Below are 15888 nucleotides of genomic sequence, written 5' to 3' on the forward strand. Positions count from 1 at the left end.
TAGCTGCCTCTCCTACTCTCGTGAACTTTCCATTTTGAAAGAAGACTATGGACTAAAAAATACAGAGGTAGAATGTTGGACATCTGTATGTGGTTTGGTAAAAAATGGGGAATGGAGATAGAGCAGGGACAAGATCAGGCAAGGCCTCCTCGAGAGAGGAGCAGAGACCAGAAAGAAATGAAAGAGTGAATATCTACACAGGAAAGAATATTCTAGATAGAGCGAACATACAAAGTTCCTGAGGAGGAAGAAGGGAAGAATAGCAATGAGGCCGTGTGCCTGGAGTACAGTGAGTCAGGAGAGGTAGCCACGCACGGTAAGGACACACCTTCACCTACTCTAAGTGAGCTGGGGAGCCACTGGAGGAATCTGAGCAGAGCGGTGACCTGATTGACCTGTATTTAAAAGACTCACTTTGGCTGCATGTTGAGGACTGATTAACATGGGGAACAGAAGAAGAAAGGGTAGAAGTTGTTCAGTATTGGACTGTGTGTCCACAAATGTCCTATTAAGTGACAACATCTAAAAAATAGGATGAAGGGGGCCTGAAGCAGGCTGATAGAGGAGCTAGTAGAAATTTTTGGACTCTGGATACAAAAGATAAGGCAAAACGTTTTGTTGAAGGGTTGGTGGGGTATGGTATGAAAGGTAAAGGTCAAGTGGGATTTTCAAGTTTTTGATCTGAGAAACTGGGAGGACAGGCTTGAAGGGTAAGAAAAGGAAAACTCTGCGTTAGACATGCCCACGTTAAGGTGTTCAGTCACCCAGATGGAACTGTTGAGTGAACAGCTGGCTAAGGACATCAAGAGTTCAGGAAAGAGAAATTTGGGAAACTTAAGCAAGTCATTCAACCCACAAGCCTGATGGAAGCTTGCATACATATAAGAATGAAACAGGAGAAATGATATCCAAGAAGCTGAGTGCTGGTTCCTGGACCCTCCAATATCCAGAGATGGAGTGTGAGAAGGTGGAGAAAAGATAAATGAAACCCCAAGAAAAAGGTTCAAGGAAGCCAAGTGATGAGTTTCAGGAAGGAGCCAACTGCACCAAATACTGCTGAGAGGTCTAGAACCAGGTCTTTTTTGTTGTTGTTAAATTGTTCTGCAACCACTTATTTTCTTAAATTACATCATAAATATGAACATCTCAACAGATAATATATGCCTCTATTAACTCTCAGCCACTTTGACACCATCTCCTTTCAAAAACATCTCTTGTCCTCTTAGGAGAGATCCCAACACAAGTGACCAAGTGTATGCACAGCTTTAAGCTATTTTGCATATTGCTAGGGTTGATTTTACCCAATGACCTACAGCAAAACAGAATGTTCTTTTCTTTGGAACAGTGGCTATTACAGGCATGTCTCATTTTTTGCTTGTTTTACATGTGGAAATTAAACATATTTGACTAAAGAGTCTGAACATATTTTTTTTGGTCATGAACAACAATCTGCATTTTGGGGTGAATTTTTCACTGATATTTCAAGCTATGCTTCTTTTTGGGGTGTATACATATTTTAATTATTAACTCATGTAAGGAGTTCCTGTATACTAAAGGTACACTAAAGATATTGATTCACGTATCTGTCATACATGTCAAATTTGTTACATGACTTTATTTCTGGCATTTGCTGTGCTATTAAATTTTTGTACAGTTAAATCACTAATATTTCCACTTATGACTTTTACCTTTCTTATATATAGAAATTCCTTTTCTCCCCAAGATTACAAAGTTGAGTACAGGGAATTTCTAAAGCAACTTAGTGAAGCTTTTGTTTTCAGGCCCGTCCTCCAAAAAGTTTTATTCTACATTAAGAAAGCTCTTATTTGGATTCGGTCTCCACAAATGTCCTATTAAAGTGATAACATAAGATCCAATAATGTTAGAACCAAGAGGAGAAAAAAGTAGAACAAGATAAAGGTATTATGTGCATCTGCATCACAGTTGTATGTTTTGTACAAGGAAAATACTTTCCACCTTCTTCATAAAAAGATCAGAAGAAAATTTAATATTTCTTTTCAAACTTGGCCCTTTGATTGTTTCTAACTGTAGATTTAAACTACATCCTGCCCCTCCACTCCATACTCCATGAGTCTTAACCGATGAGTCTGATTTGGTCCAGTACAAATATTTACGTGATCAAGAAAGGCTTAAATATCAGCATTATTTTGCTGGTACTTCTTTTGATACATGGTTTATTTTGCTGGTGGTATAGCACAGAGCCATCCCTGGCCATAAGCAAGGGCCTGGAGTGAGACCTTGACTAAAACCCAGCTCTGCCACTATTGTGGAACCTCAGTCAAGTGGCCTGACCTGCTTCCTCTTCTGTAAAGCTGGGAGCAGGGGAACTAGTCAAACCTGTCTCAGAGTCAATGAAGTGAGCTAATGCATTGAAGCACTTGACACAGTGCCTGGCATACAGTAAATGCACAAGAAATGTTAGCTTCTATTGTTACCTTGACTTCTTTTACAGTTATTTTACATTATTTTAAAATTCGGTAAATGTTCCATTACCTCTTTTGCTAGTTTCTGTCCTTGTTCCACACATATAGGCTTTTCTTTCATATCATTCAGTCTTGCTAAAGTTTTGGGGTCATCTCGGAGATCAATCTAATTAAGAAAGGTCAATAATGTCCCATAATATTACAAGTCTTTCAAGATAAATCAAAGTATGTAGTCCCATTTAATCCCCACATACATATTTTTAAAAGATTAAATAAAAGAACTCAATTTTTTTAAACCAAACTACTGTAATTGCTTTCTTTGGGCACTACTTTTTCCAAAAACGTGACAGAATTTACTTTGACTTGCAACTTAATCATTTGCTAATCTTTAGGATCGATGGTCAGAGCAGCACAGGAAGATAAACCACAGAGATTATCCTGGAGAGGTTAAAATCAAACATACCTGAGTTCCTATTAGCAAAAAGGGTACATTTGGTGCGTATTCCTTAAGTTCTGGCACCCACTCTTCTTTCACGTTTTGAAATGAGGCTGGATTGACCACAGAGAAGCATATTAGGAAGACGTCAGTCATTGGGTAAGATAAAGGCCTCAGACGATCATAGTCTTCCTAAGAAAGAAAGCAAACCTTCATTGTTTCCATTTCCATGTCTTCAGTTTGCTAACATGTTTATTAATAACAGGGTCAGAGAGGCAAGTTCAAGAGTATTCCACTTGTCCCCTTCGTTTCTGCTATTGTTCCTTTTGGTTCTGAACACAGTGGGGTAAAAATATGACAATGTCATTGACAACTACAATGTGACTTCTAAAGAAAACACACTGTGACTACAAAAGCTGTCACTGGCAACATTAACTAAAAAGCCTGCACAAAGAACTAACTGTTGCTGGGCGGTCTAAGTGTTATCACTGATAATAATGCATATGTACTGAAGCTGGCTATGCTTACTGTTTCAGGGCTCGCTCGCGCTCAGGGGCCTTGTTTAACAACTACATGACACAAACCATTTACTCTGTTCTCCCTTTGAGTAAACTAAGGCCCAGAAGTTAAAGAATCTGTGAAAGGATGTCAGTAAACCTGGGCAGTTTTTACCCCCTTCCCCCAGCAGCCCCACCCTCTGCCCAGCAACTTTATATTCCTGAGCAAACTTATTCTTGGCCTGGTCAGGAAATGAGGCATTCTTATTAAAAATCACTGTCCGCGTTTAGATTTCAGTTTCCACAGAATTAGAAATGGGGAGGCTAGCTCATGGGATTATGAGAACTAAATGAAATAACGGCGCTGGAGCACTCGGCATAGTGCAAGGCACATAAAAGATCCAATTCTAAGGTTTTAAAATAACTTTGTTATCCTATGGGAAACACTATCCCTATTCCTCTGCAAATCCATGCAGGGCACCATCAGTCCTATCCCAGCCCTGGCTTGCATCTTACTCCAACAACAAAGACAAAATGTCTTTAATAAGAAATAAGAATTTCCACAGTAGCATCAAAAATACACAAATCAAACTGGGATCTCTTGAGGATAGTATAATCTCCAGATTAATAACAGAGAATGCTATGTTATTACTGTACTAATGAGTCTTTTTGGAACTCAAAAGCCTTAAGACTAGTTAAAATGTAACAAAAAGATTAAGCAAGATCAAACTAGATACTTAAATGAAAAACTTACTTTTCAAGCACATTTTACCTCATCAGGGAAATGGAATACACCCTCTTTCTCTAGGAGCATAGGACAAGTAATAAAATAAAGTAAATGTAAAGTCCTCTGGAAATGCTTAATAATATTAACCCAAATATTCTACAGAAAACAAGTCTGTCATGCAGATTCCTTTCATGATTATATAAAATACTGACTTTTCTCAAGGAGAGAGAGGAAACTAAACCAGTCACCAGTCATTTGTAGATATGTGTTACATTGCAGGTTTTGTTGAAATAATTGTAAAGAACTGGGGTTATAAAAAAACACAAACACAAAACAAGTGTGTTTAGAACACCTTGGAGAGAAATATTACTTCTTAAAATTGAACTATCTAAAATGAACTCCTTCTGCTCATAATCTCCAGTTAAATACCTGGCAGTTATTATAAGAATGTGGCCTTTCTTCTTCCATCCAGCCTTAGTAATTAGAAGTCTAATAATAGATAGCAAATTTAAAAAATAAATTATCCCCTGTGCATACTGTATCCTGTGTCACATAAAACTCTTTATTGTCACTGGGCGGTATCTTGAGTTAACTTAATGTAAAAATCTGAATTTGGGGATAAGTTAAACATATAGAGCTGCCCTTACTCTAAAATAACCACTCATCAAAATCAGAACTTCTCATAGTCAACCCTCTAGTGTCCTCCTAATTAGTAAATCAATTACATTTTAATTCCAACCAAAAAGGTAAGAACTAAAACATTTCAACATGCTCACTGGAACATTCTCAGGAATAGAGCAAAGCATGTTACTGACAATTACTCCATATCAAAACCACGGAAAACAGTGCTGTGTTTGGTCAGAATGGTTGTTAGACTTCTTAGTAAAATCTTTAGCTTCTTAACCAACTGTCTAAGTATCTAGTTATTAAAAAGTGTATTCAGACAGTTTAGTGATTAGGCTGTCCATTCCTGTCAGAAGTCCTTGATCTACAATGATAACAACCCTTGAAAAAGGTCATACATTTACAACCTGACAAGCATACACAGACAGTAAAAGAACTGTTCTTTGAGTGGAAAAAAATCTTCAGGTGCACAGGGAGCCAGGCAAAAGACCACCAGCTAGATGCCCCTTATATGAACCAGGTCAGCAGCAAGCAGGGCCCCTGGGGGTCTCTACTGTGCTCCCTTCGTGTACATTTAGGTGCTTCCTCTGGCTTCAGTGCATTGTTAAAAAGACACACTTTGTGGATGTGCATGCTTACTTAAAATACATGTCCACAAGATATGTTTTAAACAAAGCCACTTAATTGCATAGTTTAAGACTCGCAATATATCTGACTTATAAAATACCTTATAAACATTGGTGAAGCTCTCTCAAAGGATACCTGTTTGTTAAGAGTACGCACCATGCTCAAATGAGCAACTGTACTCTGATACATTTGTGCACAGGCTTTGCAAACCTCAAGTCTCAGCCTCTTCCAAGACAAGACACACACATACACACACACACACACACACACACACACAAACGTCTACTCTTAGGGAGTTCCAGGAAGGGAGAGAAATGTGTGTGAGCACTAGATTTTCAAGTCCAAATGTGGTAATTAAAGGATGCGAAGAAAAGACTTCTCAGAAGAGATGGCATTTAAGTTGAGTCTTACTAAAGATAAAGGATTACAATGCCTTAATCAATGGTTTTCATCAAATCAGTGATTTCTCTGTCTTAGTGTCTGGCTAAGTGGGAAAATGTCAATGCTAAATACTTCAACAATAAGAAAGTTCTAGAATGTGAAAAAGAGGGGGTTCACAATAATTCTTCATCAGAGAAGCTCCAGACTTTATTTTCTTGTAGAACTTTATTCTTTTTAAAATTAACTTTTTGACATCACTGTAAATGTTTGCATAGTATCTGATTTCTCCCCTCAGAAGTCCTGTGAGTCTCACCCGTGAGCAGTTTGTACCCTAAAGCTCTCCCCTGCACTGTTTTGAACCTTCACCCTCCCCCTTCCTTGCTGTATGACTCAGATCTATGATCAGCTTGCAAGTGTTGTCTTTTCTTGTCTCTTTGTTTGTTTTCTCCATATTTCACATATAAGTGAAACCATGCAATATTTTTTTTCTTTTTGACTTATTTCACTGGGCATAATCCCTTCCAGTGCTACCCAATTTGCTGCAAATGGCATGAGAGTCTCTTTTGAATACTATACCACTGTGTATATATACTACATCTTCTTGATCCATTCATCTGTTTGGAGGCATTTGAGTTGTTTCCATAACTTGTCTTATAAATAGTGCTGCAATAAACACAGGGGTGCAGATTTCCTTTTGAATTCATGTTTTGTGTCCTTTGGGTAGATTCCTAAGAGTGGAATCGCTGGATCATATGGTAGATCTGTGTTCTGGTGTTTTGAGGAACTTGCACACAAAGCTCTAGAATTTTATAGCTTGTAACAGCTGCTGACTATTGTAAGAGTTACATAAAACAGGAGCGACAGTGCCCTAACACCTTGTGAAATGTGAGGTTTACTCTGTCACTTCCCAGGTGCACAGCAGTCCTCTCCATAGGAAATACGTTTGAGTGGGAAGTTCAAAAGAGGTACCAGGCAAGACCCTCAAAATACTCAAGCCCCCAAAAGGTGCTGTCCTGAAGTCAAGGGGCCACCCAAGAGCAGCAGCTAGTTCTGAAGATGGAGGGCGTTTGGTCATGAATGTAATGTGTCAACTCTAAGCACTGCTGTAATATTTTGGTAACAGTAGTCACTGAAGACTCATTTCCTTTGAGTGGCCCTTTTACCACTTTTTAGCTCATTTGTATTTAATTTTGTTAAATAAGAGTAGCTGTTACTCCCATAAAAATAACTTTTTCAAAGAAGATGGGTTGAGTCCCTTTGAGGAGCATTTTGCTGAGTTCACGATGGTGGCGAATTTAATTGAACATGCCCGTCAACTCCCATTACTGTTGGGTTAGAAAAAATAAGGGAGAAGAAATAATTATTTTTAGATGCTATCAATTCCTAAGAGGTAACTGTTTTTTGTTTTTCTAAAACTTTTCAAATCTTTTGTTTCCTTTTTTTTTTTTTTAATCTTCACTTCAGTAGAGAAATGGCATTTATGTATCACTAGCCTGACCAGTTCTCAGGAAAAGAATTATTGCAATTGATGGTTGAGATTGTAACTTTTAGCAACTGTCACCTTCATATATTGTCATTTGTTATGTCAGTCTCCCAAATAATTTACCAATTATTTGAGAGCTAGTGATCCGATCTTTGGCTTCTTTTTTTTTTTTTTTTTATCACGATCTTCCCTGTGGCTAGCTAACCAATCATAACTCCTGTTTAGATGAACTGTAGAAAACGGAAAAAATTTAAATATGCCGTGGAAGGACCAGTAGCCAAGCAGTGGCTGCCATGGTGTACCTCTGTCACTAAGAACCAACACTTCCTCCTTTTTGCACAAAGAGGCTGAACCAGATCGCCACGTTGCATGGTTAAAAATGTTCAAACTGGCCCTCCGTGGTGGCGCAGCGGGTTAAAGCACAGCACTGAGAATCTAAAGCTGCTTCCGCATGAGTTCGATTCCCGCCCACCCCGGAGGTGACCACATGGCGTGGCAGACCTCTCCTGACCCCCCCCCCCCCTGCTCCCCTCAGCAGTGTACTTCGTCGATCTGCCTGTTCTGTTCCCCGCTCTGTCTCTGGTGAAGCCTCTCACAGCCCCTGAGCCTCTGGCCTGTACCCCAGTTCTGTATGCACAAATAAATCTTTAAAAAAAAAAAATCCCTTAAAAAAAAAAATGTTCAAACACTTTTTACCCTTATGAGCAGCCCGAGTAACAGATTTAATGTAGGAGGAGGTTTTAACTGCTGGACAAAAATCAAGTTTCAGATTCTGTTTTATCTAAACTGACCCCACCAGGCAGAGGATCAAGACTTAGCTAAATATGGCCTTTCGGCAAGCTTCATTTCCCCATCTGTGAGGGGAGAATAAATATAGCATACACATGTTAAGATAAATGAGAGAGCTGGTCAAGTGTTGTGAGCTCCTCAACAGACAACCCTGACTTTCCAAAAAAAGACAAACCACAACTTCAGAGCCAGGGTAATTTCTTTTGTGCATGGTGCAATGACTTCCCTTGTTATAAAGGATTTAGAGCTGAAATTTTGTATTTTCTGAAGATATAATTACAAGTCTCTCTCACTAAAACAGAGGTCAGCTTGCCTACGGCAAGCAAAAGAAAGTAAATGTCAGGTCACACTTCCCTGCAATAAATTCCTTTTCTAACTTTCTTGCCAGAAATTTCATATTGATAGAATTCTGACAATTCATTTTGACAATTGTCTGCTGACCACAGTGTAAGCTCTAGCAAAAAACAGACATGGAACTGCCCTCATGGAGCTCACGGTAAAGTTGATCCTTGAACAATGAGAGGTTTAGGGAGACAAATATCCTTCCCCCTTTGACACCCCTAAACTTAACTACCAATTTAATAAGACACTGACACGAAGCCTTGCTAAAAACAAAACAGTCAATTCACACATATTTTGCATGTTATATGTATTATGTATGGTGTTCTCACAATAAAGTGAGCTAGAGAAAAGAAATTTTAAAAATTGTAAGGAAAAGCAAATGCATTTAAAGCACTGAATCTACCAATATTGTGAGTTTACACCATGATTACAAGAAAATCTGTTTGAAAGTAGAATCACACAGTTCAAACCCGTGTTACTCTAGGGTCACCTGTGTAATAGAGGAGGAGGCAGTGACCCTCTATTAGGACCATATAAGTCTAAGTTGGGGGACATTTGGAAATGAGGGAAGTGTGTTTCATTGTCAAAAGGAATAGGGGAGTTAATTCTACTGGCCTTCAGGGGCTACAACGTCACGTAAACCTATGTAATGAAAAGCAGTCCCCATGCCACACGGTTTGTGATACTGCTAGGTATTGATAAACATGAGATCCTTTTTTTTTAGATTTATTTATTTGTGCATAGAAAACTGGGGTACAGGCCAGAGGTGCAGGGGCAGTGAGAGGATTCACCTTAGAGACAGAGTGGGGAGCAGAACAGACACATCAATAAAGTAAACTGCTGAGGGGAGCAGGGGTGCGGGTCAGGAGAGATCTGCCACGCCATGTGGATCACCTCCAGGCGAGGATCTAACTCTCACTGAAGTGGCTGTGGCTAGCTTGCAGTGCTGTGTCCTTATCCATTATGCCACCAGGGAGGGCTGAGAGACCCTTTTATAATACCTAAATCTAGGACCTAATTCTGTTGTTCATAAAAGCACAAATTATTTTCATATGGGTTTAATGAATTTTCCAGGAAGGTAATTGCAGTGCAAATTGAAGACGGGCAGACTGTACTTTATCGTGTTCCACACATTACAGGAATTGCCTACTGTTGTAGAAAATTCCAGGCTCTGGCAATATTGCTTCCAGTGTCTGAATTTCCAATAAAATACAACTATGTTAGTTAACATATATAGTTGTCACCTCTAAGGTAAGCCTACCTATAGGGGTAGGCCTCTAACTACACCTGGAGTATACATAATGATTCTTGGAGTATACAGCCCTGGGGATGGAGGAATTTAATTCTGAAATATATTTTATTATTTGAATCACTTTCTTTTTATTTTTTCCTTACTATTACTTTAGGATGGTATATTGTTTTGATAGTATGTGTCTAGAGATGTTATACTATCTGTAGATTTCATTTGAGGATAAGTAAAGGAGAAACATCTGTTATAATATGGGGGGGAAGTGGGTCAGATAGTTAAGGCATTGAATTGGGGTTGTAACAAAGTGAGACAAAAACTCTAAATGCAAACTGGAATAGGCAGAATGAAGGAAAAGACCAGGTACTCAGAGGGGAGATCTGAGGGCTTGTTTAAGGGGCACATCCAGGACTGTGTTTGCAACAGCTGAGGGAGAAATACCCAGACCCACACTGAAGGCCCTGGGCCACGCAAGGGGGTCCAATGGGTCGATGAGGTCGCCCACCTGGATCCTCAGCCTACCTGCAGGCTGAGGGGAGAGACTGATGCCATTTGATTTTTTAAGGTAAGTCAGGCTGCTTTGTGGATAAATTACAATAAATTATAGCTGCAAGAGTACCAGGCAAGGGATGATTAGGGTAATTCAGGAGAGTGGAGATGGTGGCTTAGAATAAGTGGTAGTAGTTATCAACTAGAGAAATGGTGGAGCCTGTATATTTCCTGAAAATAGACACAGGGTTGGGTGATGGGCTAGAAGTGGTGCTAAGGCCATGGAGGTCTCTAAAATAGCCCAGGGTGCAGCTTGAGAAGCACACTAGGGAGAAAACTCAAGAAGGTAGTTTGGACAGGTTAAGCTCAAGAGGGAGTAGAGATGGTCGGAAAGGAGTATGGGGCTCTCTCTGCTCAGAGTTCCAGACACAGCTCTTGCTGCATCCTTTGGACTAAACCAGAAGCATTTCAGACTCAACATTTCTGAACGAAAAAACTCATTTCTTCTTCCTTTCCCTTTAAATCTGCAACCACTGCATTCACCATCTCAGTGAGTGATATGTTTGCTCTGGCTGGAGCCAAACCCCAACAAACTCATTTCCACCCAAACACAGTCACTTGCCCTATCAGTTTCACTATCCCTTCCTTACCAGTCTTTGGTCTAGAAACCCCTTCATCCAACAAATCTCCCCCAAACCCACAATTCAGGTTAAGCACTCCCCCCAAATGCACCCCCCACCCCCCCCCACACACACGCCCGTGTACTTCTGTAGCACTCTGAGCTGTCGTCATCCCGTTCCTTACTCTGGGACAGGGTTTCCTCCCTCTGTGTGCTCCCAAGTCTGGGGCAGGTCTCCAAGTGAGCCTCTTGCAGAAGGAATAGGGGCAGCTCAGCAGGCAGTGAGGGCACAGAGGTGAACTGCAGCCTGACCCCTGCATCTGGGGGTTGGGAGGGGGGGGCTGGGCCACACCTCCTGCACCGCTCAGTATCCGAATTCTCCAGTAACAGACTCATTTCGCAGGCTGCTGTCACCACTTTCAAGAATCAGCCTATTTCCCACGACAGGGCTATTCCCCGCTGGTATACCAAGGCCTCCGAGCCATCTATCTCCCCAATATCGGGAGCTCTGAAGTGGAAGGTCTCAGGGGAGGACGTGTGCTCAGCAAATGAGTTGCTGGTGTTTGGTGCCGCTGCCTTATTTTCATGTCTTTTATTTCACAAGGATATGGCTGGCTGAGTCTCCTCCTCCTCCTTCCTCCTTTCCCAAACTGATTTAGTTCAGGACACGAGTCTCCTCCATCCAAGCCACACCCCCCCAGGGACCGTGAGTCTATACATGGCTACAAGAATGTGTAGGCTTAAGCCAAGTGAGTTTCACTCCCCACCCTAGTGGTTCTTGGATGGACAAACTGAATGGAATACTCCCCCAGGTAGTACCTCCCTCACCCCTTCCCCTGCTGCGCCCCCCCCATCCTTCCCCACACCCCTCACTAAGTATATAAAGGGTTGGCCGCTCACTGGCCCCATCCCTGCAGTTCCTGAGTGACTCCAGGGCCTCCACTTGGGTCAGTGCTGTGCTGCCCGCATCTCACCAGAGTGAGCATGAATGGCCACAGCTCTGGAGGAGGCGTGTGCTGAGCAGGCCGGAGGCCCGCTCAGCCCTCTCGCCTCTCAGCACCTGCACTGCGATGCGGTGCTTGAGCTTCCCCAGGTGGGGTGGAGGCAGCCGACACAGAGCAAGGAGTTAGGCATGGGCCACACACACCCAGAGAAAAAAACATTTTCCTCAGCTGTGGACTAATACCTGCCTTTCTCTGCCTTTGAGGCCAGGGAAGAGTTTATGAAGACTGGTCTCTAACATACACCCTAAGACAAGCAGCTAAACAGCACAGATAACGCCGGTAACTACACTCCTGATTAAACCTGAAAACCTAAAAGAGGCAGCTAAGCTCCATGGAGGACTTAAACCATCACTAACAAGCCCGTCTGGAATCGACGCACTTAAACCATACACTTTGGCCAAACATACAATCTGCCCTCTACAGATGAGTGCGGCTTCTCCGCAAGCAGCAAAATCAGGATGACCTGATGAAGTGCACAAACGCACATTCACGGATCACACCCTGACAATACACACAATTTCTGCTGGGGTGATAAGATTGTTTTGCAACATGAGATTGGTGCTGGTTGTGTAACACTGTGAATATAACAAATATCCCTGAATTGGACGCTTGAATCAACTTTATGTTGAGTGGATTTCACCATCATTTACCAAAAATCCACACAGGTCCACAAGTGCACACAGCTGGGGCCACCCCCAGCAACCCCCCCGCCCCGCCCCACACCCACACACATTCATGCTGAGATGTCTCTGAGATGCAGGACATCCCTGGCAGAGGGCAGCACAGTGACACCCAGCCACGCCTGCTACCCGACAGCATCCACGTTACTGAGCACACGGACCCCTTCAGCACGCACAAGCTCCCTTCACCCCAGCCTGCACTCCTTCCACCGTCTCCCCTCAGCTCTGGCCTCGGTGCGCTACAGGAGAGGCCCAGAGAATTGTCCAGGCTACAGCGAGTAAGTCCGCCACACCGCGCTCCCATTCCACTCCAGCCCCAAGCACCCCACCTTCACCACCCGTCTATGAGATGGGACAGCTCCCGCGTTACTGACAAGGGAACATTCTCGGAAAAGCGCACCTCTTGTCCAAAGCCACAGCAGGGTCTAGCAGAAGGGAGGCAGGGTGCAGGTTTCCTAACAGCTGGCACTGGTCCCTCCCGTTCCTTTCCTTTTAACCAGGCAGCAGATCATAGGTTTCTGAAGCAGCAGAACTTTTGAATCTGTGAATCACTAGCAAACAGCTCTGTGGCCTTGGGCAAGTCCCCTTTTTTACTTCCACTATTAAATGGACTATGCTGCAGGAAGCTTAAATGGATAAGGCATGGAAAGCACCTAGCACAGCAAGCCCAGGGTGCTCCTACTCCATTCAGTCTCAGCTGATTTGGGGAGACAATAATCGGGGGTGATAGTTGAGAGGAAAATTGATTTTGAACAAAACAACAGAAACAAAAACAAAACAAAGGGAAGTTTTGCTGGTTCAGTACGTGCTCGTTTACGCGGCAGGCAGGACTGAAGTCAGCCATCTTACTGAGATAGCTGAACAAACTAAAGCAACACACTTCAAATTTGCTCTTTGAGACAATGGTGATGAGGCCGGCCCCTGCCAGAGTGAAGGTGCACGGGCACTCTGGTGCACGGGCTACACACAGACATGGGCTGTTTTCAGCGCCGATTCTGAAATGTGCGCTGAACACGCGTCCATCCACATCAATCTCCTTTGTGTTCCAACCTCAGTCAATCCAGGAGCTGGGCCTCCCACCACAAAGAACCTGACCAGGGAGATGTGACACTGAGCACAGCACATGAGAGCCAGTGAAACAAAACCGAAGAGAAGCCACACTCCAACAGATGCGACAACCAGCAGCAACAACAAAACTTACAAAAAAAAAAAAAGGCACCTGCTGTCCCTCCACCCCGGTGGTCCATTCTCTGCGCATGTCCGTCAGCCCCAGGAGGGAAGGGCACAGCTCTGGCCTCTCCTGGGCAGTGCAGGCGGCAGCTGAGTCCAGGTGTCGGGTTAGTGATTTAATCAGGCTTTGTACACCACGAGCCTTTGTGGCCATCACCTGAGGCCTTGACTGTGTAAATGCAGAGGGCACCTGGGAGTTGCGGGCGCTGGGCACGCGTGCCTGATTGTGGACACCTGCAGCAGGGTGTGCACCTGGGCCAGGGGGTGCGTCACTCAGAGACAGTGACAGATACAAAAGGGCCAGTGACCTCAGAAGAGGGGACAGACCACGAGAGGATGCCAGCCTCCTGCCTGCCCCCGGCCCCTCCTCGCCCCCTTGACTTGCCAGCCTGCAGGCTGGACTCTACACCAGGGCGCGAGGTGAAGCAGCAGATCGACCACTGCAGCAATCGGGCCTGTCAGGGCAACTTTCAAACCTTGGGATGCGGACCCCACAGCCCGTCAACATGCTCAGGAATACCCAAGGGGACTCTGGTCAGAGCCTTCTCCTTTATGGAGCCTGTGTTATGTGTTACCTGGAAGATCAGATGCCGAACATGTCCCTTCAGAGAGCCACGAGCTTAGATAAACCATTTCCTAAGACACGGCAGCTGGGGCAAGTCACCAGGACAACGATGACAGACCTGGAGCCAGAGGGTCTGGAGGGCCAGCGTCGCCTCTCGGGCCATGTCACCTGCACAGGTCCTCCAGTGTTTCTGAGTCTGTTTCCTTATCTATTTTAGAAAAGACCAGCAGGAGAGGGAGGAGTAGACAACGTCCTCTAGCGCACCAGAGCATTGTGAAATTATGACTCATTGGGATAAACAGGCCCAAAGAAGACCTCAACTGTAGGCATTAGTGACAAGAGGCACATGTGCTAAGTGCCACAGGAATTCGGAAGGGGGAGCATATGCCACTCTCGAGGACTAGAAAAGGCTGCAAGGAAAAATCGATATCACCTAATGTTTCTCCATCAATCTCCCCACCAGAGCGTGGTCCCTAGAGGATAGTGCTGGCTCCCCACTACACTGCCTACAAAGCCCAAACTCCAGTCTGGTGTTCAAGGCCCGTCGGGCCACATCATGCTCTTTTTCTTATCTTTAGTGGTTTCCCTGGTGATCACCAGCTCTGCAGGCAAAATGGAGCAGTCTGCTCCTTGTTCTGCCCAGCCCCACCCCAGCCTCTCTGTGTGCCGCTCTGGGCTTCCTTGAGGCCTGGAATACCTTGTTCTGCCTGTGCTCTCTCCCATCCCAACCCATACACATACGCCATCTCCTCACCCAGCAAGCCGTCCAGACCCTCCCCCACCATCCCAGCACTGTAAGGGCTCCTTGCCACCCCCCCGGTGTCACTAATAACTGTGGGGATAGTTGATAACGATGAAAGAACTACAGTAGGACACCTGAATAGCTTGCAATAAGACTACATTTTGAGACTTAATACAAATCAAATTGTAGTAGTTACTAGTCACCTGCAGGGGGGGGTCACACTAAAAGAGCCAAAATCCATGAAAACGGGCAAGCCTAGTCAAGGTGACTGAAACGCAAGGAGAAAAAGCTGTAAGCTAATAGGGTGTTTTGGCCTGTCTGAAAACCATGTTAACGGGAAAGTCACAGTCCATACAGGCTCTACAGAGTTTAGTTGGGGAGAAGTTGCATAATTAGAATATTAGTGTCCATCCAGCACTGGCCGGCAGTAAGGTGCCTGGCCCGGAAACACACAAAACAATTAAAACCTCTGCTAAATTCCAGACAACTGAACATGTGCATTTATCCCTGGTTGCTCCAAAATCTTCTCACTATGACCATAATTAAAACAAGTCATAAAGCTACTAGGACAAAGCAAATAGGAAAGACAATGGCAACATGACTAAGATGCTGGAGGACAAGGAACAAGGAGGGAGTGACCTAGCAGAGCTCGGGAGTCAAATTCTGAGCCAGCGATGAGGGGAACGTTAAAAAGCACCTCGTTCTGCACAGAAGATGCCCTGAAGTGTGCTCGCTGGAGCAATGTGTGCTTCTGTAAGTGGGCTGAAGGCAGAGCCACAAACAAGGATGGACTGAAAGCCTGTTTTTGAAACGCCAAGATCCCAAGTCCCATTCTCTACACAGTAAACACTCCCCCACCGTTGACAAAAGGCAGAGAATAGTTATTCTCTGGAAGGGGCAGCACAGAGTGTTCCCAGGCTGGGAGGACACAGGGCCCAGATGAACACAGTGAATAAAAAAGTC

At 43.8% G+C, this 15888-nt stretch overlaps 1 protein-coding gene across 3 annotated transcripts in view; it reads right to left on the reverse strand.

The window, feature by feature from the left end:
- RHOQ (ras homolog family member Q) overlaps positions 1-15888 on the reverse strand; it is a 35390-nt gene that overhangs the window by 3806 nt on the left and 15696 nt on the right. Inside the window, exons 3-5 of one of the 3 annotated variants that reach the window (XM_012727475.1) lie at positions 2908-3072; positions 2515-2610; positions 1695-1850 (exon numbers count right to left, since the gene is read on the reverse strand). In XM_012727475.1, the coding sequence (XP_012582929.1) occupies positions 1806-1850; positions 2515-2610; positions 2908-3072 (306 nt within the window). In that variant the 3' untranslated portion in view covers positions 1695-1805. Of the gene's footprint in view, positions 1-1694; positions 1851-2514; positions 2611-2907; positions 3073-15888 lie in introns of those variants that run through there. The other 2 variants (XM_004686230.2, XM_012727473.1) reach the window with 2 other exon arrangements.

The sequence above is a fragment of the Condylura cristata genome, unplaced genomic scaffold, assembly GCF_000260355.1.
Source record: "Condylura cristata isolate star-nosed mole 26May11 unplaced genomic scaffold, ConCri1.0 scaffold00020, whole genome shotgun sequence".
Lineage (NCBI taxonomy): Eukaryota > Metazoa > Chordata > Mammalia > Eulipotyphla > Talpidae > Condylura > Condylura cristata.